This window comes from Entelurus aequoreus, linkage group LG07, assembly GCF_033978785.1.
Source record: "Entelurus aequoreus isolate RoL-2023_Sb linkage group LG07, RoL_Eaeq_v1.1, whole genome shotgun sequence".
Taxonomy (NCBI): Eukaryota; Metazoa; Chordata; class Actinopteri; order Syngnathiformes; family Syngnathidae; genus Entelurus; species Entelurus aequoreus.
In genome coordinates, this window is record NC_084737.1 from 68,358,326 (window position 1) to 68,382,276 (window position 23,951).

Consider the following 23,951-nt stretch of genomic DNA (forward strand, 5'->3'; position numbering starts at 1 on the left):
CTGCTTACTGCTCCCCTCACCTCCCAGGGGGTGATCAAGGGTGATGGGTCAAATGCAGAGGATAATTTCACCACACCTAGTGTGTGTGTGACAATCATTGGTACTTTAACTTTAACCCCTGTGCCACACTGCAGCAAACTGGCACAGTTATGCACAAATGGCGCGATGGACAGAGAATCATTTTTGGACTATCATAAATTTAAAAAAAAAATAGACATATCGCCTACTCAGCAACATCTTGTAATTTTTGCACCGCCTGTTTAGCGCTCAGTATTTGAAACTCAGTAAATCAGGCCCTGAGTGTTTTAGCGGCGCGGTATTTGAACACACCTCTCCGTCAGCAGTCTTGCTGCAGTTGCAAGCGATGTAAATCCAATCCATCAGTCTGCAGGAATTCGCAACGACTGCTCTGAAGCATTAAAACCTTGAGGAGCCCTCATGCTAAACCGAGCACTCTATAATCAAATCATACGAGGTAAATGGACTTTTATGAGTTTCAATGCGGGACAGGACCGCCAACAAGCAAGTTAAGATTGCTGTCAGAAGAAGTGTCGTTCTCTTCTGTCAATAGGCCTATGGAGGATTGTGTTCCGATGAGCCAATTCAGACGGAGAAGGGGGAAAAAAAGCCCTTCTCTTGAAGGTTGTCCAATTAGTTATGTGTGGAATAAAAAGTGAGGAGCAATAACAAAAAGGAAAGCTAAATCTAATGTGGCACATGAATGGAAGTAAGGCATCTGTATCATTCTAGAGTAGAGAAACAGAAAAAGGCCAAAATGGAGTCGGACAATATGTTTCTGCTCCTCATACCCGCAAAAGTAGCACAGCGAAATAGTATGTGGTCACCTCCGAAATTAAAAAAACAAAAAAAAAAACACTCATCAAAATAACAACAATACTTCCAGTTCAGAAACGAGTGCAAAGTCGGTCACAACGTTGACCTGAATGTTGATATTGCAATGGCGAGGACCCAGCAGAGCGGCGACACGTCCACTTTAAAGCCCCTGGAGCCGCGTGCGCTCATACCTGCAACACACACACACACACACACACACACACACACACACACACACACACACACACACACACACACACACACACACACACACACACACACACACACACACACACACACACACACACACACACACACACACACACACACACACACACACACACACACACTCACACACATGGAATTAAGAGAGGTTAAAAAGCACTCTGAAATAATCACTTATTTTTTCCCAGTATGACATCTCAGAGATTTATGTGGAAGGTACAATCAAAAATGGATAAAACGACGGTAAAAGAAGGCTTTCTGAGGATTTGAAATGCGTGGGCCTACCTTGGCAGACCGTCAATGCTCTTTTACTGCGGGAATATGGGTAAAGAAGGACCGGCACACCAGTGGGAAGTAAGTGTTTGTCACCTATTATCTTTACACAATAAAAGCACACATAATTCCATAATTAAAGGCGTCTTTGGAACCTTTACATGGCAGCCTAGAGAGTGCTACCTTTCCAAAGTGTTTATTGTTTATTGAAGATCCCCATCAGCCGACGCACAATGAATTGATTTACGTGGGCCCCGACTTAAACAAGTTGAAAAACTTATTCGGGTGTTACCATTTAGTGGTCAATTGTACGGAATATGTACTGTACTGTGCAATCTACTAATAAAAGTTTCAATCAATCAATCAAACTAGCGCCAGGCTAGTCTTCTTGGGGTCCTTTTCAAAAGTTCGAAGTAGAATAGTAATAATACACAAATCCAGTTACAAAACATACACGAATCCAGTTACAAATAAAAGAAAGGAAAAAGGAAAAGAAAAAGAAAAATTCTCAAAATAGTCAAATAAAATACCAGTACACAGATACAGTTACAGAACATACGCAGATCAAGTTACAATAAAAGAAAGGAAAAAGAAAAAGAAAATTCTCAAAATAATAAAAAATAACACTACACAGATCCAGTTACAGAACATACTCAAATCCAGTTACAATAAAAGAAAGGAAAAAGGGAAAGAGAGAAAAAGTTCTCAAACTGATAACATGAAAGATTAACTTTTAAGTCTAAAAAGGGACTTTACATGTTTCTTAAATGATTTTTTACTGGGAATAGTCCTAATATTTGTAAGCATTTTTATCTTGTTCAGAGAATTGGGGTCCTAATTTCCAGAATTGTATTTGGAGGTCTCCTCTCCCAAAACAAAATGTTTTCACACAACAGATGAATATACTTTTTAAATCAAACTTGGTTATGGTCATGGTGTTAGTTCACTACAATGTGATACATCGCATATTTACAGTTTCTAGTTGCAACATGTCCGGAAATGAGTATGAAGCAGCAGATCTGATTTACCGTATTTTCCGCACTATAAGGCGCACCGGATTATAAGGTGCACTTTCAATGAATGGCCTATTTTAAAACTTTGTTCATATATAAGGCGCACCGCATTATAAGGCGCACCGCATTATAAGGCGCATAGAATAGACACTACAGTAGAGGCTGGGGTTACGTTATGCATCCCGTAGTTGCAAGACCTGTTGTGGCTCAATATTGGTCCATATATAAGGTGCACCGGATTATAAGGCGCACTGCCAGCTTCTGGGAAAATTGGAGGTTTTTAGGTGCGCCTTATAGTGCGGAAAATATGGTGATCCTATCCATTTTTGACATCATAGTAATTGCTGACACATTTGTTACTACTCATTCTGTAACAACAATGAATAAATAAAGAAACAAGTGAATCAATACATAAATAGACAAATGAGTACAAACACAAGTATTTAATACATAAATAACAATACATAAAGTTTAATAAATAGTTTAGTAATTTATGTTTATGTTTATAAAGTCAATAGTGCAAAAGAACTAAATAATAGCAACATTACGATTGGTTCTTATTTCCTGAGTTTGTAAACTGTAACAAAAACAACAACAAATGATTTTGTGATGATTAAAAATATCGATGTAATCACTGTAATATCAATGTATATTAATACTATACTTGATGTCATTTCTGTCGATATTTGTCTCAATCTGCCCACTTTTGTTCATATTATGAGATGAATGAAATGCTTTCTTTTTTTAGTACGGGTAAAGATATTTGGCATATAAATGATAATAAAGGGGCGACAATGGCTCTTAATTTAGCTGCTCACGTATACGGTAACATATTGCATAATTTCCTGTTGTAACATTTTATAAAAACTATTATTAATCTACTTGCTTAATTTACTGCTAAGATATTTCTGTTGTAACATGGTTTGATGTACACTTCTGCTAAAATGTAATACAGAATTATTCTTCTGTTGTTTGGCTATACGTTACATTTGTTTTGGGCAATATTACAAATTTAGGCATCGATCCAATACCAAGTAATTACAGGGGCAGTATTGTTCATATCAATGCTCATACTTAAAATGTTCAAGATCTTTAAATGATTCCATTTTTTATCACACAAATGCAATCCGACAAAAACACAAGATGGCAGTGTAAGAATAATAATATTAAATAATATTGTTATTATTTCTTTATTCACTTTTATTACACACACCATTTCGGATAAAGTCAATAATGCAAAAGAACTAATTAAAAGCAACATTACGATTGGTTCTTATTTCCTGAGTTTGTAAACTATAACAAAAACAACAACAGATGATTTTGTGATGATTAAAAATATCAATCTAATCACAGTAATATCAATGTATATGAATACTACTCTTGGTGTCATTTCTGTCGATATTTCTCTCAATCCGCCCAGCTTTGTTCACATTAAGAGATGAATGAAATGCTTTCTTTTTTTAATAAGGGTAAAGATATTTATCAGGATTCTTCTTCTTTGTCCTTTGTGAACACTTTAAGTTCGAACAGTTTCGTAAAGTGGATCATATTAAGACATTGTAATGTATTAGCCTAATCCATTCCATAATTTGGTTCCACATAATGATATACTAAAGCAGGGGTGTCAAACGTACGGCCCTCGGGCCGGATTAGGCCATCGATCTGGTTTTATCCGGCCCGCGGGATGAGTTTGCTAAGTATAAAAATGAGCCAAAATTATTGAATGAAAGAAATAGCTGTTCTAAATGTGTCCACTAGATGGCGCAATAGCAATTCTTTGTATCTATGTAGATTATGTTACGTATGTAAAAAAAAAAAAAACACATGATGTTAGCACATCAGTCCAGGAAAATGAGCAAACTACATAAATATCATCCTGTAATTTGATTTTGGTATTATTTTTTTTATCTTGATAGATTGAAAATTAACACCAATGAGTTGACTGATGAACATTATCACATAATTATTCAGAAAGTATAAATCACGACAAATAAAGATAGAATACTATTAATCGCAACATGCAAGTGTAAAAAATCCCCAACAACATTATGATTTGTACATTTTCAGAATGTGCTTGTTCTATTTTTAAACAAAGAAAACAATCTGAAGTTGTCTTTATTTTTAGGTTATCGTGGCGTGATTTTACCAGTCCGGCCCACTTGGGAGTAGATTTTTCTCCACGTGGCCCCCGATCTAAAATGAGTTTGACACCCCTGTACTAAAGGTTTTAAGTGTTGTACGTGCATAAAAATGTTTTAGATTAGATTTTTTTTTAAAGGTTATTGTTCTCCTCTTTTGTTGAGAAGAATTGTGATACATTCCTGGTTAGCAGGTTATGGTTCGTTTTGCTAAACTTGAATTACACTTGATGCATGGGCAATTAATTGTTCAACAATATTTGTTTTCAAATGAAAAATGCCATTTTTACCATCATTAAAACTTACATTTATAAACCTTCTTAAATAAACTCTGACATGATTTGACCGCAGTACCACTGCCTTACAAAAGAAGGACTAATGCGGTACGTCACGGAAGACAATGAGGGAAAATTGAAGCTACGTTGACGTCATCTGCACGTCAAATACATCCTGTTAAAATTCCAGTAAAACGATTTGTTAATGAATGTTCATAAACCGAGCGCCTGGTTATTTCCTACACTCTACAGCAGGGGTCACCAACGCGGTGCCCGCGGGCACCAGGTCGCCCGTAAGGACCAGATGAGTCGCCCGCGGGCCTGTTCTAAAAAAATAAAATTAAAAAAAATAAAAAATAAAAAATTTAATTTAATCTAATTTATTTATTTAAAAAAAAAAATTAAATCTACATAGAAAAAACACAAGATACACTTTCAATCAGTGCATCAACCCAAACAACCTCCCCCATGCACACTCATCCACACCCACTCACACAAAAGGGGTTATTTCTTTCTGCTACCAATATTCTGGTTCCCACAACATAGACAACACATCTGCAAGGGACACAGTCCCTGAAGCACACATGATTGTATAGGCTGCTGGTCCACTAACGTTTTCATTAATTACTATTTTTTATGTAATTATTTTTATATTGTTTTACTTTCTTTTTTATCCAAGAAAATGTTTTTTATTTATTTATCTTATTTTATTTTATTTTTTAAAAAAAAGGGCCTTATCTTCAACAGACCAGGTTGTCAATGAAATTAGATTTGTTTAAAGGGTTTTTTAAACCAGGCCCAGTCCAGATAATGTCCAAGTCGGACTCAGCAACACACACCTTCATTCATGTACACAGAAACAAATTAGGGAACACAACAGATTGCATATAATTTATAAACAAAATTACATTTTCAAAATAAGCATTTATGTACAGTCCAAATTATGTCCAGGTCACTCAAATTAGGGAACACAACAACAGATATCATATAATCTATAAACATAATTATACTTTAAAAATAAGCCTTTGAGGACTTCTCATCTTTTTTTTAAAATGTTTTTTGGCATCATTATCGTTTTCAACCATGTAACTTTCTAAAGTTAGAAAATACTGAATAAATGTTTTAAAGAAAGTAATACTAAGTGAATATCTGTTTTTGGCCTTAAAAATAAACCTTTTACCGAGTACTATGATTAAATTGACTAAATCATGATTGTCAATGAACTCTCCTAAAATAACAGAAACCACATTAAGCTTCATAAACAAACCAATCCTTAAACACATTTTTTCAACTTCCACCCAAAACAAAGACACAATATGACAATACCAAAACAAATGCAGGGTGGATTCAGGCTCCTGACAACAAAATCGGCAATCATCTGACTCTGTCATATTCCATAATTTTAACATTTTCCCTGTGGGTAAGAAGTTATAAATAATTTTAATTTGAAAATAACGATTTTGCACATCGATAGTGGTTTTATAGATTAGTTTGAATATGGCATCCCATAGCAACGGGCAGTCAAAAAAGTCCTCCCATTTTCCATTTGTGTTGTATGAGGCAGCCTTCAAAGATTTCTTTATTAAATAAAAATTAGATATTTTTCTATTTATTTTAGTTCCTTTTTGCCAACTAGAATTTCTTATTAGAGGTTTACAAACTAATAATTTAGTAGTTCCATAATTAATTATTTGTTTCCATCTTTTCCCAATTACTCCAGTTAGTTGATAACATGAAAAGCTTGAGCAAGCATCACCATCATAGCTCTAAATTCATCATACTTCATAATTTTACCATTCTCATTGATAATATCATTGACAAAAATGATTCCTCTTTCAAACATATTTTTCCAAAAGAAAGGCTTTCCATCTATTACAATATTAGAGTTCATCCATATTAACTGCTGCAAAATATTGTCTCTTTTTTCTGGCACATAAAATTGAAAACACCACTATGAGTGGATTGTTTCCTTTATGAACCCCGCCATGTTTCCCAGCAGACTCTCTGGGAGGGGATCACTTGGAAAAAAGGATACAATTTCTTTTGATACAGTACATGTTTTTTGTCCAACAGGACATTTGTGTACCACTCAATGTTTAAATACATCTTTGGAACAATTGATGCTTTTAAAGACAGACACATAGTTTCAAGGTTGGGAAGTTTCAGGCCCCCATATTCATACTCTTTGTACAAAACCTTTCTTTTAATCTTTTCTGGTTTGCCGTTCCAGACAAAATCGAAGACCCTCCGCTCATAAATCTTAAAAAAGTTTTGTGATGGAGCTGGTAATGACAAAAACAAATAAATAAATTGAGGAATAATTAACGAGTTGGCAATAGACATTTTACCATACAAGGTTAGGGATTTCCCTTTCCATAATTGCATAATTTTGTCCAGCTTTCTTAGTCGATTATCATAATTTACTGAGCCTAGATCTTCCAGATTTTCTGGGACAACAACACCAAGTATGTTAACTGGTCCATCTGTCCACAAAACAGGCACTTTGCATTCCATTCGAAAGGACGTTCCCTTTAGATTTCCGATCCTTAACATTTTACATTTATCATAATTAAGCTTAAGGCCAGATTGCTGTGAAAATATGTCCAAAAGATTAAGAAGGTTCCGCAAACAATGAGGAAAAATCTTATCTTTGTGAATCAGCCTTTTCTGACATGAACTTCATCAAGAACAAACACAGAACACGCCTCACTGATGCACATCTGCAAGAGTCACTCAGAGTTGCAGTGTCAAGTTACACACCAGAGTACAACACACTAGTTAACAGCATGCAATGCCAGGCTTCCCACTAACTGACAAAGAAACAGATAACAGATTTGGTGTCCAGTTCAAAGTGTGACATGATTTAAAAATTTGAGAGTACTTTTGTATTTTACATGAGTTATTATTTGTACAAACATGGTGCAAAGTAATTCATGATTTGTTAAAAAATGTTAGTGGCTAGCTAGATAAAATGGGATATTGTGATTTCACAAGACTGTCTTAGAAGTGATCATTTGAAAATGTTCAATTTGAAAAATGTGCACTTAGAGAAAATATAAAAATAAAGTGTTGCATATTGATATTTATCTGTTTCTATATATATTTATTGTGAGAAATCATTAAGATGATCAGTGTTTCCACAAAGATAAATATCATTAATTATTAATAATAACAGAGTTAAAGGTAAATTGAGCAAATTGGCTACTTCTGGCAATTTATTTAAGTGTGTATCTAACTGGTAGCCCTTCGCATTAATCAGTACCCAAGAAGTAGCCCTTGGTTTCAAAAAGGTTGGTGACCCCTGCTCTACAGTAATATCAGTCAAAAGATTCCCCACTCCCAACAATGGTTTATGAGCAGAAACGTTGAGCACAAGGGTGAATTTAATTTGCCTCGTGGGTTATTGTAGTATTGAGCTACTTTTACAGTTATTGCCAGTTATATAAGTTGAGGAAAATGTTGGGTTAAGTGTATTACAACATTAAATCTCTTTCTACATTTTTCTTCCATACTTTCACTATATCATTCTAACTGTTGGGGATGGGCGATATGGTCTAAAATCTATATCACAATTAATACACATAGCAGGAGCCTTCCGTGATAACGATGTATATCACAATACACTTGGCAATAAAAGTCCAAAATAGCGTCCGACTTTGTGTAACTTCTTCTGGAGCCTACAATTTATTATACAACTTTAATTTGTTTTCACGTAAAAAAAAAAAAGTATTTTCAAGTGTGGCGGCGATGCTTTTGTCATTGTGGTGCGCCACGTTTAGTTACATTAAGGGGGAAACCCTGCAATATATGATTTGGCATATAAATGATAATAAAGGGGCAATATGGGCAGGATCTCCTCCCCAACCAGGAGATGGCATTCCACCCTTTTACGGGCAAGAACCATTCAGTCGGACTTGGAAGTGCTGATTTTCATCCTAGTCGCTTCACACTCAGCTGCGAACCAACCCAGTGAGAGCTGAAGATCCTGGTCAGATGAAGCCAGCAGGACCACATCCGAAAAAAGCAGAGACCTAATCCTGCAGCCACCAGACCGGATACCCTCAACACCCTGACTGCGCCTAGAAATTCTGTCTATAAAAGTTGTAAACAGAATCGGTGACAAAAGGTAAAGTCCAACTCTCACTGGAAACGGGTCCGACTTACTGCCGGCAAAGCGGACCAAGCTCTGACACTGATCATACAGGGAGCGGTCTGATACACCCTACTCTCTGAGCACTCTCCCCAGGACTTCCTGAGGGACACAGTCTAATGCCTTCTCCAAGTCCACAAAGCACATGTAAACTGGTTGGGCAAACTCCCATGCACCCTCAAGGATCCTGCTGAGAGTAATCGTGTTGGTCCACAGTTTCACGACCAGGACAAAAACCACACTGCTCGTCCTGAATCCAAGGTTCGACTTTCCAACGTAGCCTCCTCTCCAGTACACCTGAATAAACCTTACCAGGCAGTCTGTGGAGTGTGATCCTAGGATAATTGGAACAGACCCTCCGGTTCCCCTTTTTAAATAGAGGAACCACCACTCCAGTCCAACAATCCAGAAGCACCGCTCCCGATGTCCACGCAATAATGCAGAGTCTTGTCAACCGCGACAGCCCCACGGCATCCAGAATCTTAAGGAACTCCGGGCGGATCTCATCCATCCCCGGGGCCCTGCCACAGAGGAGCTTTTTAACTACCTCTGCAACGTCAGATCCAGAAATAGGAGAGCCCACCACGGAGTCCCCAGGCACTGCTTCCTCATTGGAAGACGTGTAGGTGAGATTAAGAAGGTCTTCAAAGTGTTCCTTCCACCGATCTACAAAATCTCCAGTCCACGTCAGCAGCACTCCATCCTCACCATACACAGTGTTGACAGTGCACTGCTTCCCCCTCCTGAGGCGGCGGATGCTTGTCCAGAATCGCTTCGAAGCCATCCGGAAGACGTTCCCCATGGCTTCACCGAAATTCCTCCCATGTCCGAGTTTTTGCCTCTGCAACTGCCAAAGCCGCACACCACATGGCCTGTCCGCTGCCTCCAGAGTCCCATGAGCCAGAAGGACCCGATAGGACTACTTCTTCAGCTTGACGGCATCCCTCACGGTTGGTGTCCACAAACGGGTTCTGGGATTACCGCCACGGCAGGCAACAACCACCTTGCGGCCAAAGCTCAGATCGGCTGCCTCAACAATAGAGGCACGGAACATTGTCCACTCTGACTCAATATCCAGCGCCTCCCTCTTAACATGTTCGAAATTCTCCAGGGGGTGGGAATGGAAACTCTCTCTGACGGGAGACTGTGCCAGACGTTCCCAGCAGACTCTCACTATATGTTTGGGCCTGCCAGGTCTGTCAGGCATCCTCCCCCACCATTGGAGCTGACTCACCACCAGGTGGTGATCGGTTGAAAGCTCCGCCCCTCTCTTCACCTGAGTGTCCAAAACATCAGACCGCAAATCCGATGATACAACCACAAAGTCGATCATTGAACTGCGGCCTTGAGTGTCCTGGTGCCAAGTGCACATATGGACACCCTTATGTTTGAACATGGTATTTGTTATGAACAATATATGAAGAGCACAAAAGTCCAATAACAAAACCCCAGTCGGGTCCAGATTAGGGCAGCATTTTCTCCCAATCATGCCCCTCCTGGTCTCACTGTCGTTACCAACGTGAGCGTTGAAGTCTCCCAGTAGAACAACAGAATCTCCAAAGGGAGCACTCTCCAGTACTCTCTCTAGGGACTCCAAAAAGGGCGAGTACTTTGAACTGCTGTTTGGTGCGTAAACACAAACAACGGTCAGGACCTGTCCCCCCACCTCGAGGCAGAGGAAAGCTACCCTTCCATCCACCGGGTTGAACTCCAACATGCAGGCTCTGAGCCGCGGGGCAACAAGTATTGCCTGTCGCCTGTCTTTGCTGGCAACACCAGAGCGGAAGAGAGTTCAACCCCTATTGAGAGGACTGGTTCCAGAGCCATTGCTATGCGTCGAAGTGAGACGACTCGATCCGGTCGAAACTTCTCTACCTCGCGCACCAGCTCAGACTCCTTCCCGCCCAGCGTGGTGACGTTCCACGTCCCAAGAACTAGCTTCTGTAGCCGAGGATCGGACTGCCAAGGGCCCTGCCTTCGGCTTCCACCCAGCTCACAGAGCACCAGACTTCTATGCCCCCTTCCTATGGGTGGTGAGCCCATTGGAGGGGGTACCCACATTGCCTTTTCGGGCATGGCGGCAGGCCCGGGCAACAGGCGCTCGCCTCGAGCTCCACCTCCAGGCTTGGCTCCAGAAGGGGGATACAGTGACCCGCGTCCAGGCAAGGGAAATTTGGGTCCTCGATTTTTTTGTATTCAAAGAAGTCTATTTCAGAAACATGTATATTATTATTGATTTAGGGTATACTTTTTTCATTTTAGCACCGTGTAATTCTATGTATGTTTATTTTTCATCAGTTTTTTATTTTCATTTTTTTTGTCTTATCATTTGACATAGTTTATCCTGTTAAACTGTAAGTAGGTTAGATATAATTATTGAATACAATCAAAAGTCAAGAGTAAGATGAATAATTCAGTGTTAATTATTAAGTGGACCTCTCGCCCTTGTAGAGTGGAAAAAGGTCAAAGAGGTTAAGAACTGCTGAATCATATCGTACAGCATCTCTATACCGCAACCACAACAGTTAATCTTTCTTTCAAAATTATTACAATTTTATTCTTGGAAAACTATTTTTTTTCCTAGTATTCTGACTTTTTTCTTGCTTAGTGTTTTTTTGTGTGTGTTTTTCTCAGTGCGGCTCGTGTACTTTGCTCTACTGAGTGCCATTCCAATTGAATCTGTATCCTATCTGTGATTAAAGTGCCTTCTATCCAGTAATCCCATTAAAAACCTGATCCGCATAAAACAAAATGTGAAAGCCTGTGATGCTTAAGAGTTTCTTTGAAAACATCTCCAGTGCGTGAGTGTTTTGCTCATATACTTTTAAGATGGAGCATTCACAGTGTGTAAGAAATAGGCTATTTTTCATAAAATATTCCTAAAAACAGCATGGATTTCTACCTCTCTCAGCTGCTGTTTTTCTAGGATTGAACAAAAAAGGCAGCTTTAAATGCAAATGAGCATTTGGAGCTGAAGAGGAGCCCCCGTGGAGTCACACAGGACAGTAATTTCATGTGGTAATAGAGGAAGTCAACCTGCGACAGAGACGAATTGTGCAGCAATATTCAGCCAAATAGCATAAACCGGCTCGAGCCCTCTGCCTGGGATGGGGACCCGATTAATGGTGAGTCAACAACGTAGGAGCAGATTTCCTTGTTTAAAAAAATCGTGAAGTAGCTGAATAAGTCAAAAAATATGTAGGTTTTAGGGAATAAAGACCTATATAATCCTCATGTCATGGTCAGCATGCTTCGTTTTATAGGACTGAAAACTCTTAAATAACACATTCTTTTTCTTGTGGGCAGATGAAAATGTTGCATTCAATGCTTCCCTTTCATGCGAGAGCAATGGCGTTTTTTCCTTGAACCATGCAAAAGTGTAAAGAACGTGCTTACTGAGCTGGTGGACTCGAATGGGATCTGAAGCAGGGCCAAGACCTCCTTCACTCAGGGACTGAATGCGAATTATGTATTCATCGTCAACCTCGCTGAGATTGAGTTCCGCTGTTGAATTGGTTGTTGTGAAGGTGGTTACGTCTGCGTGTTTACTTCCCCTGCATGACAGCTAAATAAAGCAAAAGAGTCGGATGAAATACATGAATAGTTTGACACTGAGTAATAATCTGGTACTTGTTGGGCACATGTCATGTCAGTTGTTAATGTGTGCACGGTCTCACTTGGTAACCTGTAACTTCTGACTCCGACTCCATGGCCACCACAGGCTCCCAGTAAAGTGAGAGTTGTGAACCAATTAGCGTCCATTCAACATCAAGGGGTGGTTGGGACGGGGCTGTAACATAACATAGCATTCGAAACATTACGAATTAGTTTGTTAATGGTAAAGCACTAAAAATCCAATCTTCCCTCTGCAGAAGAGAGCCGTAAAAATCATTAAGTGGAAATGCATACAGGGAGCCCACAAACCCAATATTCAAACAGTTAAAGATATTGACATTTCATGAACTGGCAGAGTACAATATTCTGAAAATCATATACACAAATTCTTACAAAACAACATTCAAAACAAATGTGTTGAACAAGAAAGTAATTATAATCTGAAAGTAACTGAGATATTTACTAAATGGAGACACGGAACAGGGATGAAGGAAGGAAGTATTTCAATCAAAGGTGTTAGTTTATGGAACAATCTTGACGGTGAAATAAAACAATCTAATCTAATCTATTTTGTTTTATGTTATGAAATATGTATGTTATGAATATATATATATATATACACTACCGTTCAAAAGTTTGGGGTCACCCAAACAATTTTGTGGAATAGCCTTTATTTCTAAGAACAAGAATAGACTGTCGAGTTTCAGATGAAAGTTCTCTTTTTCTGGCCATTTTGAGCGTTTAATTGACCCCACAAATGTGATGCTCCAGAAACTCAATCTGCTCAAAGGAAGGTCAGTTTTGTAGCTTCTGTAACGAGCTAAACTGTTTTCAGATGTGTGAACATGATTGCACAAGGGTTTTCTAATCATCAATTAGCCTTCTGAGCCAATGAGCAAACACATTGTACCATTAGAACACTGGAGTGATAGTTGCTGGAAATGGGCCTCTATACACCTATGTAGATATTGCACCAAAAACCAGACATTTGCAGCTAGAATAGTCATTTACCACATTAGCAATGTATAGAGTGTATTTCTTTAATGTTAAGACTAGTTTAAAGTTATCTTCATTAAAAAGTACAGTGCTTTTCCTTCAAAAATAAGGACATTTCAATGTGACCCCAAACTTTTCAACGGTAGTGTAGCTAGTCTTCTGAGATGAACAACACATGTTGTAAATGTAAGAAGAGCGGGCAGATATAAGTTTGACTTCTTTCTGCTCCTTTTTGTTAATTATTTATTTTAAGTGTTATACTGATTGTTTTTTGTTGTTGTTTTTTTCATTAAATGAATGAAATAAAACAGAAACAAAACCAAAAACATGTAAAGATTGTAATGTTGACAATGAATAGGGTTCAAGGTTGTATATATAAAAAACAAAAAAATGTGACAAGTGAGCTCCTTAGACTCCTACGTTGTTCTAAGTATTGGTGCACTCAGACAAAACAACTGTTTAAATAAATTATTACGAGCCCAAAATAATATGACATTCATTGCCCATGATGAATACACGGTGGAATCTCCATTTACCAAACCCATATTCTACAAACCTTTTGATTTACACACAACAGAACGAATACAAATATACTTTGATGTACGCATTTTTTTTAGTGTACAAACATTTTAAACACGCCTCGCAGTACAGCCATTTTGTGTCTGGCAGCACATCCATTGTAGGCGGGCTGACCGATCACCGGTGCTCAGTCAGTCAGCTAATTGTGCTAATTGATACCTATTGGGCTTTTTAAGTGTTTTTTTTAGCCTTTTTACAGCATTTTTCTAGTTTTGTCACATCCTGTGTGGGCTGCGGTCTTTCTGGCGTCACTTCCTCTCCGAACTTATTTTGTAAATGATCAATGAGTCCATACAAAGCTAAGAGCTGGAGATTCAAGAAATGCATGGCGCACTTACCCGTGTAAAAAATTATCCGAGGAGGGGAACCTTAAACCAGTGTTTTTCAACTTTTTTGGAGCCAAGGCACATTTTTGTTAATTGAAAAAAATGCGGAGGCACACCACCAGCAGAAAACATAAAAATGTAAACTCGGTAGTTGATATGGACAGTAAAAAGTCATTGTTGCAATTGTTGGATAGGAATTCAAACCATAACCAACCATGCATCATATATAGCTCTTGTCTCAAAGTAAGTGTCACCACCTGTCCCACCATGCCGTGAATTATTTGGAGTTTTTTGGTGTTTCCCTGTGTGTAGTGTCTTGCACTCCTATTTTGGTGTTTTTTCCTGTTTTGTTGGTATTTTCCTGTAGCAGTTTAATGTCTTCCTTTGAGCGCTATTCCCCGCAACTGCTTTGTTTTAGCAATCAAGACTATTTCAGTTGTGCAGACGCTACCCTTAGTGTGGAAATTGTTGATTGTCATGTCATGTACGGATGTACTTTGTGGACGCCGTCTGCTCCACATGCTGTAAGTCTTTGCTGTCGTCCAGCATTCTGTTGTTGTTTACTTTGTAGCCAGTTCAGTTTTAGTTTCGTTTTCCATAGCCATCCCTAAGCTTCAATGCATTTTCTAGGGGCACTCGCTATTTGTTTATATTTGGTTTAAGCATTAGATACGACGTTTACAAAGCAATTAGCTACCTGCTGCCACCTACTGATATGGAAGAGTATCACACGGTTACTCTGCCGAGCTCTAGACATCACTGACACTTAATTTACTGATTATAATTACTGGTTTGCATAAAATAATTTTAACCCAAATAGATGAAATTACATAATCTCCTACAGCACACCAGACTGTATTTCACGGCACACGCGGCAAACAATGGTTTAGCGTGGCTGACACAGGGCTTAGGCTAAATAATTATTCCTTTAAGGAGTTATCGGGCTTAATGTAGACAGCGGCTCAGTCCTGGAGAATTTGTGGCAATTTCAATGATTTCGTGCGTCCAGATTGTTTCATCGGAAACAGTAAGTATGAAATTCATGACCACGTATGTAAGAGGCCTGGGTCGGGTTTGAACACCGTTCACAGTGACATTAAAAAATCAAATATACAAAAAATGGAATGAACGTTGTCTGTCTATGTGTGTTGGCCCTGCGATGAGGTGGTGTACCCCGCCTTCCGCCACGAGTGCAGCTTGGATCGGCTCCAGCCAACCCGCGACCCTGAAAGGGACAAGCGGTAGAAAACGGATGGATGGATGTATGGAATAGAATTTCAGTGTGAACATGGCCTAAGTCACCCGCAATATAATTATAACTGTAGTGTGTTACTGCCTTTGTTTACCCTGACAGAGCAGAGCACATCAAAGACCAGCAAGGAAAGGCCAACCAGAACAAACATCATCCTCCATAGTTTGTACCTCGAGATAATCACCACTGTGCACACAAAAATCAAGCCCCGGAGCAGCGGGGCGTCGCAAAAACTTACGCGGCTTTTTTGTGGTGACATTGATTGCAGGAAGGAAGGGCCCGGTGCCTGCTGTGTTGAAGGCGCTGACAGTTAGGAAATACTGCGTGTGCCCCGCCAAGCCGCTAACCGTGACTGAGGTTTGGTTCCACGGTACTCGAACCTTCCCCATGGTCTCTGGCTTGGTGTCGTCCTCCCAGTAAACCACCTACGTGAGAAAGGTTGACTCATTTGGATGAGAAGCCACAGCAAAATAATAGACGGGAGCATCATGTATTACACATAGCACAAAACCATTATGGTTGTTTGTTTTTGATGTGTCAGCATGTGGCGGTGTTAAATGATCCCCTCCTGCTGTACCCTCTGAAGAGACATCATAGCATTCTAGCTATCCACTGAGATGTTTGATCGGGCATAACAAACCCTTGCTTCTTCCTCCCCCCTCCTTCTTCTTCATCTCTAGGAAGACTTATTTTGGCTAAACTGCCATCTTAAAGGCCTACTGAAACCCACTACTACCGACCACACAGTCTGATAGTTTATATATCAATGATGAAATCTTAACAGTACAACACATGCCAATACGGCCGGGTTAACTTGTAAAGTGCAATTTTAAATTTCCCGCGAAACTTCCGGTTGAAAACGTCTATGTATGATGACGTATGCGCGTGACGTCAATGGTTGAAACGGAAGTATTCGGACACATTGTATCTCAATACAAACAGCTCTGTTTTCATAGCAAAATTCCACAGTATTCTGGACATCTGTGTTGGTGAATCTTTTGCAATTTGTTTAATGAACAATGGAGACTGCAAAGAAGAAAGCTGTAGGTGGGATCGGTGTATTAGCGGCTGGCTGCAGCAACACAACCAGGAGGACTTTGAGGATAGCAGACGCGCTATCCGACGCTAGCCGCTGACCGACGCTAGCTGCTGACCGCATCGATGATCGGGTGAAGTCCTTTGTCGTGCCGTCGATCGCTGGAACACAGGTGAGCACGGGTGTTGATGAGCAGATGAGGGCTGGCGTAGGTTGAGAGATAATGTTTTTATCATAGCTCTGACGAGGTCCCGTAGCTAAGTTAGCTTCAATGGCGTCGTTAGCAACAGCATTGCTAGGCTTCGACAGGCGGCACAGCATTAACCGTGTAGTTACAGGTCCAGTGTTTGGTTCGGTGTCTCCTGATAGTAGTATTGTTGATCTGCTGTCTATCCTTCCAGTCAGGGGCTTATTTATTTTGTTTCTATCTGCATTTAAGCACGATGCTATCACGTTAGCTCCGTAGCTAAAGTGCTTCACCAATGTATTGTCGTGGAGATAAAAGTCACTGTGAATGTCCATTTCGCATTCTCGACTCTCATTTTCAAGAGGATATAGTATCCGAGGTGGTTTAAAATACAAAACCGTGATCCACAATAGAAAAAGGAGAAAGTGTGGAATCCAATGAGCCCTTTTACCTAAGTTACGGTCAGAGCGAAAAAAGATACGTCCTGCACTGCCCTCTAGTCCTTCACTCTCACGTTCCTCATCCACAAATCTTTCACCCTCGCTCAAATTAATGGGGTAATCGTCGCTTTCTCGGTCCGAATCGCTCTCGCTGCTGGTGTAAACAATGGGGAAATGTGAGGAGCCCTTCAACCTGTGACGTCACGCTACTTCCTGTACAGGCAAAGCTTTTTTTTATCAGCGACCAAAAGTTGCGAACTTTATCGTCGATGTTCTCTACTAAATCCTTTCAGCAAAAATATGGCAATATCGCAAAATGATCAAGTATGACACATAGAATGGATCAGCTATCCCCGTTTAAATAAAATAAAAAATTCCTTTTTAGTAGGCCTTTAAGAAAGAGTGACTACTAAACATTTTTCAGGTTGTTAAATTACTACAGAAGGAGTATGTAACTTAGATATTGGGTTTCACTATGTAAAAGCGCTTTGAATCACTAGAGAAAAGCGCTATATAAATATAATTCACTTCACACACTTCACTAGTTAGAACCACAATACAATTGGAATTTCGGAGACCTTATCAAAAACATTCTGAATTTTGTACATGCCTCATAAGTAATAAATACATGCAATTTGGAATATTATCAATAAGGAGATTTGTAACAGAGCATATACTTTTTTTCAAACATTCAAACCATATAAAAAAACATTCATCCTTGCATTTTCTTCAGAGCTTTTCCCCACTTCAGGTGAGAGGTGGGTTACATCCTAGATGGGTAAACAGCCAATCGCAGCGCATATATCGACTAACAACCATTCACACTCAAATTCACACTCTGCCAACAAAGCTTACAAAATATAAGATAAAAAGAATAGATTTTATTTAAAAAAAATACTAAAAATTGTGAAATTGTTTGCCCATGCAGCTAGTTAATTTTACTTGATAAGAAATCCTAAATGAAGATTTGTATACCGTATTTTCCGGACCATAGGGTGCACCGGATTATAAGGCGCCCTGCCAAGGAATGGTCTATTTTTGATATTTTTCATATATTAGGCGCACCGGATTATAGGGCACATTAAAGGAGTCATATTATTATGATTTTTTTCTAAATGTAAAACACTTCCTTGTGGTCTACATAACATGTAATGGTGGTTCTTTGGTCAAAATGTTGCATAGATTATGTTTTACAAATCATCTTCAAGCCGCTTTCTGACAGTCGCTTCCCGATGCGCCGTTTTGTGGGCGGTCTTATTTACGTGGCTCACCTTCGGCAGCGTCTTCTCCCCGTCATATTTGTTGTAGCGGTGTAGCGTGCAAGGACGGGAGTGGAAGAAGTGTCAAAAGATGGAGCTAACTGCATTAATGACATTCAGACTTTACTTAAATCAATAACGGAGCAGCAGCTCCTCATCCGGAAACAACCACATCGGAAATGTGTCCTGTGAAAAACCGTCCGACCGGAACTCTAATAACTAAAGTTTCTTGGGTGAATAATATAAACTCACTACGATGGTATGTTTTAGCGCTTTCATTGCGAGTTTACTGACAGATATAAGTAAGAACTTTACACTACTTTATATTAGAAATGGCAACAGCGGAGGATGAATGTCCCATAACAAGAAGATAGAGAAAAAGAAGAAGCTTATCGACTACGGTGTCAGACTACAACCAGACCTGCGCAATTTTTCAGGATTTATGCAGATCCCAAATACAGATCAGCAGGTACCAGAAGGTAAGAAAAGTTGCTTTTGCATAATATTGCGAAACAAAACGCTAGATACTGTGTCTTACCTTATACACACACCATGATAATACTCGTATGCTTAATGCGCCGACAGTCCTATAAAGCGGTGCGGCTTCATAGCTTACCAAAGTCGTACTAAAACATTTTGAGAGATTTTTGAGCGCCGTGTGTAATGTTCTATATTTTCAATGGAACATTTAAAATGTTGGTGTTGTTTACTTGAGACATATTGCCATCATAGTGGCAATATACACTTATCTATTATGTTTGACTGCCATCTACTGGTCACACTTATCGTTACACCATGCACCAAATAAAATAGCTTTGAGGTGGGTAAGCTCAACCAAACGTATTCCTTACATTAGTCGCACCAGGGTATAAGGCGCAATGTCGATTTTTGAGGTAAATTTTTTTTTTAAAGTGCGCCTTATAGTCCGAAAAATACGGTACATAGAAATTAGCAGGACTTTTAGGAGAGAAATTAGTATTTTATTCTGAAATACATTAAGCATCCTGGTGATGTTGCAGAATATATAAACACTATTTTCTATGTCGGGAAAACCAAAATATGTTGTTTGAATAGTTATATTCTCAATTTTAAAATTTTTAAACTACAATAGACAATATATAATTATTCATGCTAAAATAAAAATTGTGATGTAAAGTCAATGACTAAACATAAGTAAAAGGCTCTTAAAACTAAAGTAATTTCTAGAAACACCATTTTAAATCTTGGCAAGTGGCAAATAATTTGTAGTGTGGAAATGGACCCCTAGTGGTGCCCTTTTTGCCACAGCCCAATTGGTTTTTCTTCATTCATTCAAGAATACAAATTACTCTGTCATCAATTCCCCCCAAATATGTTTTGATATCTAACAGGGCATATATTTGAGTTCCTGTGAAAATTTCCCCCCCAAACTGCTCGACAGCTTTCACAAGCCCCCGACGCCACCCGAACCTGCCCTCCGTCTTATGTATCCTTGAGTGTAAAGGAAGTGTCTCCTCTGACAGACAGGTAATAACAATGTTTGTGAAATCCCCTGACGTTATTTGGTGGTTATCAACAACAACATTTAGCGTCGCTAAAATCATTACGGCGCTATGAGTCCGACATTTCTGATACAATATAGTAAAACAACTCAGAGCCTCGTCACAATGTTTATTTATGTTTGCCCTGTTTAATGAAGGGAGTGAGGGCATACTAGGGCTGGACGTTTATGGCAAAAATTATAACACGTGAAAATTGAACCACCAAAACTCAACTTTAAATATCATTTAAAAGAACAACCGGATATAAATTAGTAACAAATAAACAACAGCAAGTAAAACAATAATAATAGTAACAAACATAAATTAAAAAACAGTAGCAATATAAAACAATTCAGTATTCACTTTTGGATTTTTTTTAAATCCATTTTTTACCTTTTGTGTCATAAATAAAATCTATTAAAATGTTTGTTAATTAAATGCAAACATTCTCACGTTTATTGGTGCAATATGTCCTGACACAATTGTTATCAGTATTTTCAGTCGAAGCATTATAATTTTGTAATTGTATCAATAAGTGCTTGTGTAAGGAATTTTTTATTTTGTCAGCACAGTCAGCCCGGATGTTATTGTGAAGGGTGTGGGGGGGTGCTGTTCTGAGTTTGAAGACTTATGAGACTACTACAGGTTGTTTATATATAAAAGAGAGAGCCTCTCAAGTTGTGACTGCTGTCCAGTTTGTACATTGATCTTACATCAATGATGTCGTTCACAACAACACATGAGATGCGTTGTATGGATTGTTCTTGCTAGTGACAAATTCGTAGTTTAGTCACTGTTTCAAGTGTCCGTATTGGCATTGTTCAGTTCAGGACGTTGCGGTTGAGTGTTTCGTGGATAAATGAGCAGCACGGGACACATTATTGTCCCAAACAAATGTTCATTCTCCTCATAATGACAGCATTTTCCTCACATTTATGTCAATTTCCCTGATGTTTTGACTTAAACAGTGGATTGCGTTTTATTGGCCAATTCAGTGATTCCATCAGCGGTTATTTTACCGCAGAAATTATATGGCCTTACTTTTTTTGTTGAGTTTATTGATTATTGAAAAGACATACGAGCGCTGTGTCAAAAAAAAAGAAGCAATCATGGTGAGATCTCAAACTTCTAGTAGTGGTCTTTTTTCACTCTCATGCTCACTCACCCATTTTACCGTTACAAGTTCAGGAATTTGCATGCATGCTGCACGGCCCAATATTGTTTTTTGTTTTTTAAATATAATATTTTTTATGATGGTGAAAAACCAACATCGAAATCAAGATCACAAAAATAAGGTGTACGCATTTTCATCATAAATCGCCATTAAATCAGTAAAAGAAAAAATATGGCATGCCCTGATCGGGGCTCGAACCTATGTCCTGTAAGCATCTTAACCACTGATCCACCCAACCAGAAGAAGCATAAATGAGGTAAAATGTTTTAATGAAAGCTTTGTTGTATTACAAATTATTCACAAAAAAATTCAACTAAAACTATAAAAAAAAATTAACCAAAACATTTTACACAATTAGTCCACTAGTTTTGTGTCAGTTAAAATCCTAATTATGGAGATGAAAGTTGAGCTAGGAGGGCCTGGTGATGAGGGCGCATTCCAATCATCTGTGCGCTCTGCTGGTTGCGCCTCGACCGCTCACCTCTTGCACGCGTCACTCCGGCTGCGGCAAGCAGCTGCAAGCAATCAGCAATCTACACACCTGTCGTTGATGAGCTCTCCTGCCTTCAGAAGCTTGCTCAACCTGCTATTTTTAACTATGAATTTCATGGAACATTACATTTTTTATTTAAAGGCCTACTGAAACCCACTACTACCGACCACGCAGTCCAGTCTGATAGTTTATATATCAATGATGAAATCTTAACATTGCAACACATGCCAATACGGCCGGGTTAACTTATAAAGTGCAATTTTAAATTTCCTGCTAAACTTGCGGTTGAAAACGTCTATATATGATAACGCATGCGCGTGACGTCACTAGTTAAACGGAAGTATTGGTACACCATTGAATCCAATACAAAAAAGCTCTGTTTTCATCTCAAAATTCCACAGTATTCTGGACATCTGTGTTGGTGAATCTTTTGCAATTTGTTTAATGAAAAAATGAAGACTGCAAAGAAGAAAGTTGTGGGTGGGATCGGTGTATTAGTGGCTGGCTGCAGCAACACAACCAGGAGGACTTTGACTTGGATAGCAGACGCGCTAGCCGACGCTAGCCGCCGACCGCATGGATGATCAGGTGAAGTCCTTCGTCCTTCCGTCGATCGCTGGAACGCAGGTGAGCACGGGTGTTGATGAGCAGATGAGGGCTGGCTGGGGTAGGTGCAGAGCTAATGTTTTTACCATAGCTCTGTCGAGGTTCCGTAGCTAAGTTAGCTTCAATGGCGTCGTTAGCAACAGCATTGCTAAGCTTCGCCAAGCTGGAAAGCATTAACCGTGTAGTTACATGTCCAGAGTTTGGTAGTACTGTTGATCTTCTGTCTATCCTTCCAGTCAGGGATTTATTTATTTTGTTTCTATCTGCATTTTAACCCGATGCTATCACGTTAGCTCAGTAGCTCAAGAGCTTCGCCGATGTATTGTCGTGGGGATAAAAGTCACTGTGAATGTCCATTTTGCGTTCTCGACTCTCATTTTCAAGAGGATATAGTATCCGAGGTGGTTTAAAATACAAATCCGTGATCCACAATAGAAGAAGGAGAAAGTGTGGAATCCAATGAACCCAATGAAAAGATACGTCCTGCACTGCACTGTAGTCCTTCACTCTCACTTTCCTCATCCACAAATCTTTCATCCTCGCTCAAATTAATGGGGTAATCGTTGCTTTCTCGGTCCGAATCTCTCTCGCTGCATTGTAAACAATGGGAAAATGTGAGGAGTCCTTCCTCCGGTGACGTCACGCTACTTCCGCTATAGGCAAGGCTTTTTTTTTTATCAGCGACCAAAAGTTGCGACCTTTATCGTCGTTGTTCTCTACTAAATCCTTTCAGCAAAAATATGGCAATATCGCGAAATGATCAAGTATGACACATAGAATGGATCTGCTATCCCCGTTTAAATAAAAAAAAATAATTTCAGTAGGCCTTTAAGGCAATGTTTTATGTTGCTTGGAGGAAATCAGGTGTTCATATTCGGCTTATAAGAACCTTCCTGGCGTTTAAGTGTTATTCGTGTCGCAGCGTGATGGCCCTTCTTGGCATTTTGAAAGGAGATCCCGCATGGTGCTGTGGCCTCTGCAATGACTATGTTACCCTATAATTGACAGCCACTGAGAAAAGGCGTGCAGTCGGGCAGACTTCTTTTGTTCTGGTGAAAACAGTCTGCCATGTTTTCCTGTTGTGAAGGCACAAAACGCTATATAATTTAGACTATAGCAGCAGCCCCACTGAACGGACGTTTCCACGGCAACGCAGAGTTTGGGAGCTGCGGCTCGGATTAATGACCAAGTTGATGGGAAGCATTTGAATGATGTGTGCTATTGAAAGAGTAAAATGTACCTCGTAGCCGAGAACCCTTTCATGGGTGAAGGAGAGAGGCTGCCAATTCACCTCAATCTCATAGGCTGAGACACTTCTGGCCCAAACGCCTACTGGTATCCCACTTGGCTCTGAATACAGACAATGGGAGACTGAGCATCACTGCCTTTTTATATCATCACACAAAAAGCAGAATACATCTATATGAACATGACTTAGATTCACAGCATCACAAAGAGATGGTGATAAATCATCGCCACAATTTAGAACGACCCTTCACAGAGCGTACTGTATTTCTAAATGTCAGATTATTTTTAAAAGTCTGGTGATATTTCCAAGCA

At 39.3% G+C, this 23,951-nt stretch overlaps 1 protein-coding gene across 1 annotated transcript in view; it reads right to left on the minus strand.

The window, feature by feature from the left end:
* Positions 1–567: 567 nt before the first annotated feature.
* Positions 568–23,951, minus strand: part of LOC133654202 (contactin-3-like) — a 234,115-nt gene continuing 210,731 nt past the window's right edge. Inside the window, exons 19-23 of the mRNA XM_062054350.1 lie at positions 23,632–23,741; positions 15,915–16,101; positions 12,586–12,698; positions 12,305–12,473; positions 568–1,025 (exon numbers count right to left, since the gene is read on the minus strand). Of these exons, the coding sequence (XP_061910334.1) occupies positions 928–1,025; positions 12,305–12,473; positions 12,586–12,698; positions 15,915–16,101; positions 23,632–23,741 (677 nt within the window). The 3' untranslated portion in view covers positions 568–927. The remainder of the gene's footprint in view (positions 1,026–12,304; positions 12,474–12,585; positions 12,699–15,914; positions 16,102–23,631; positions 23,742–23,951) is intronic.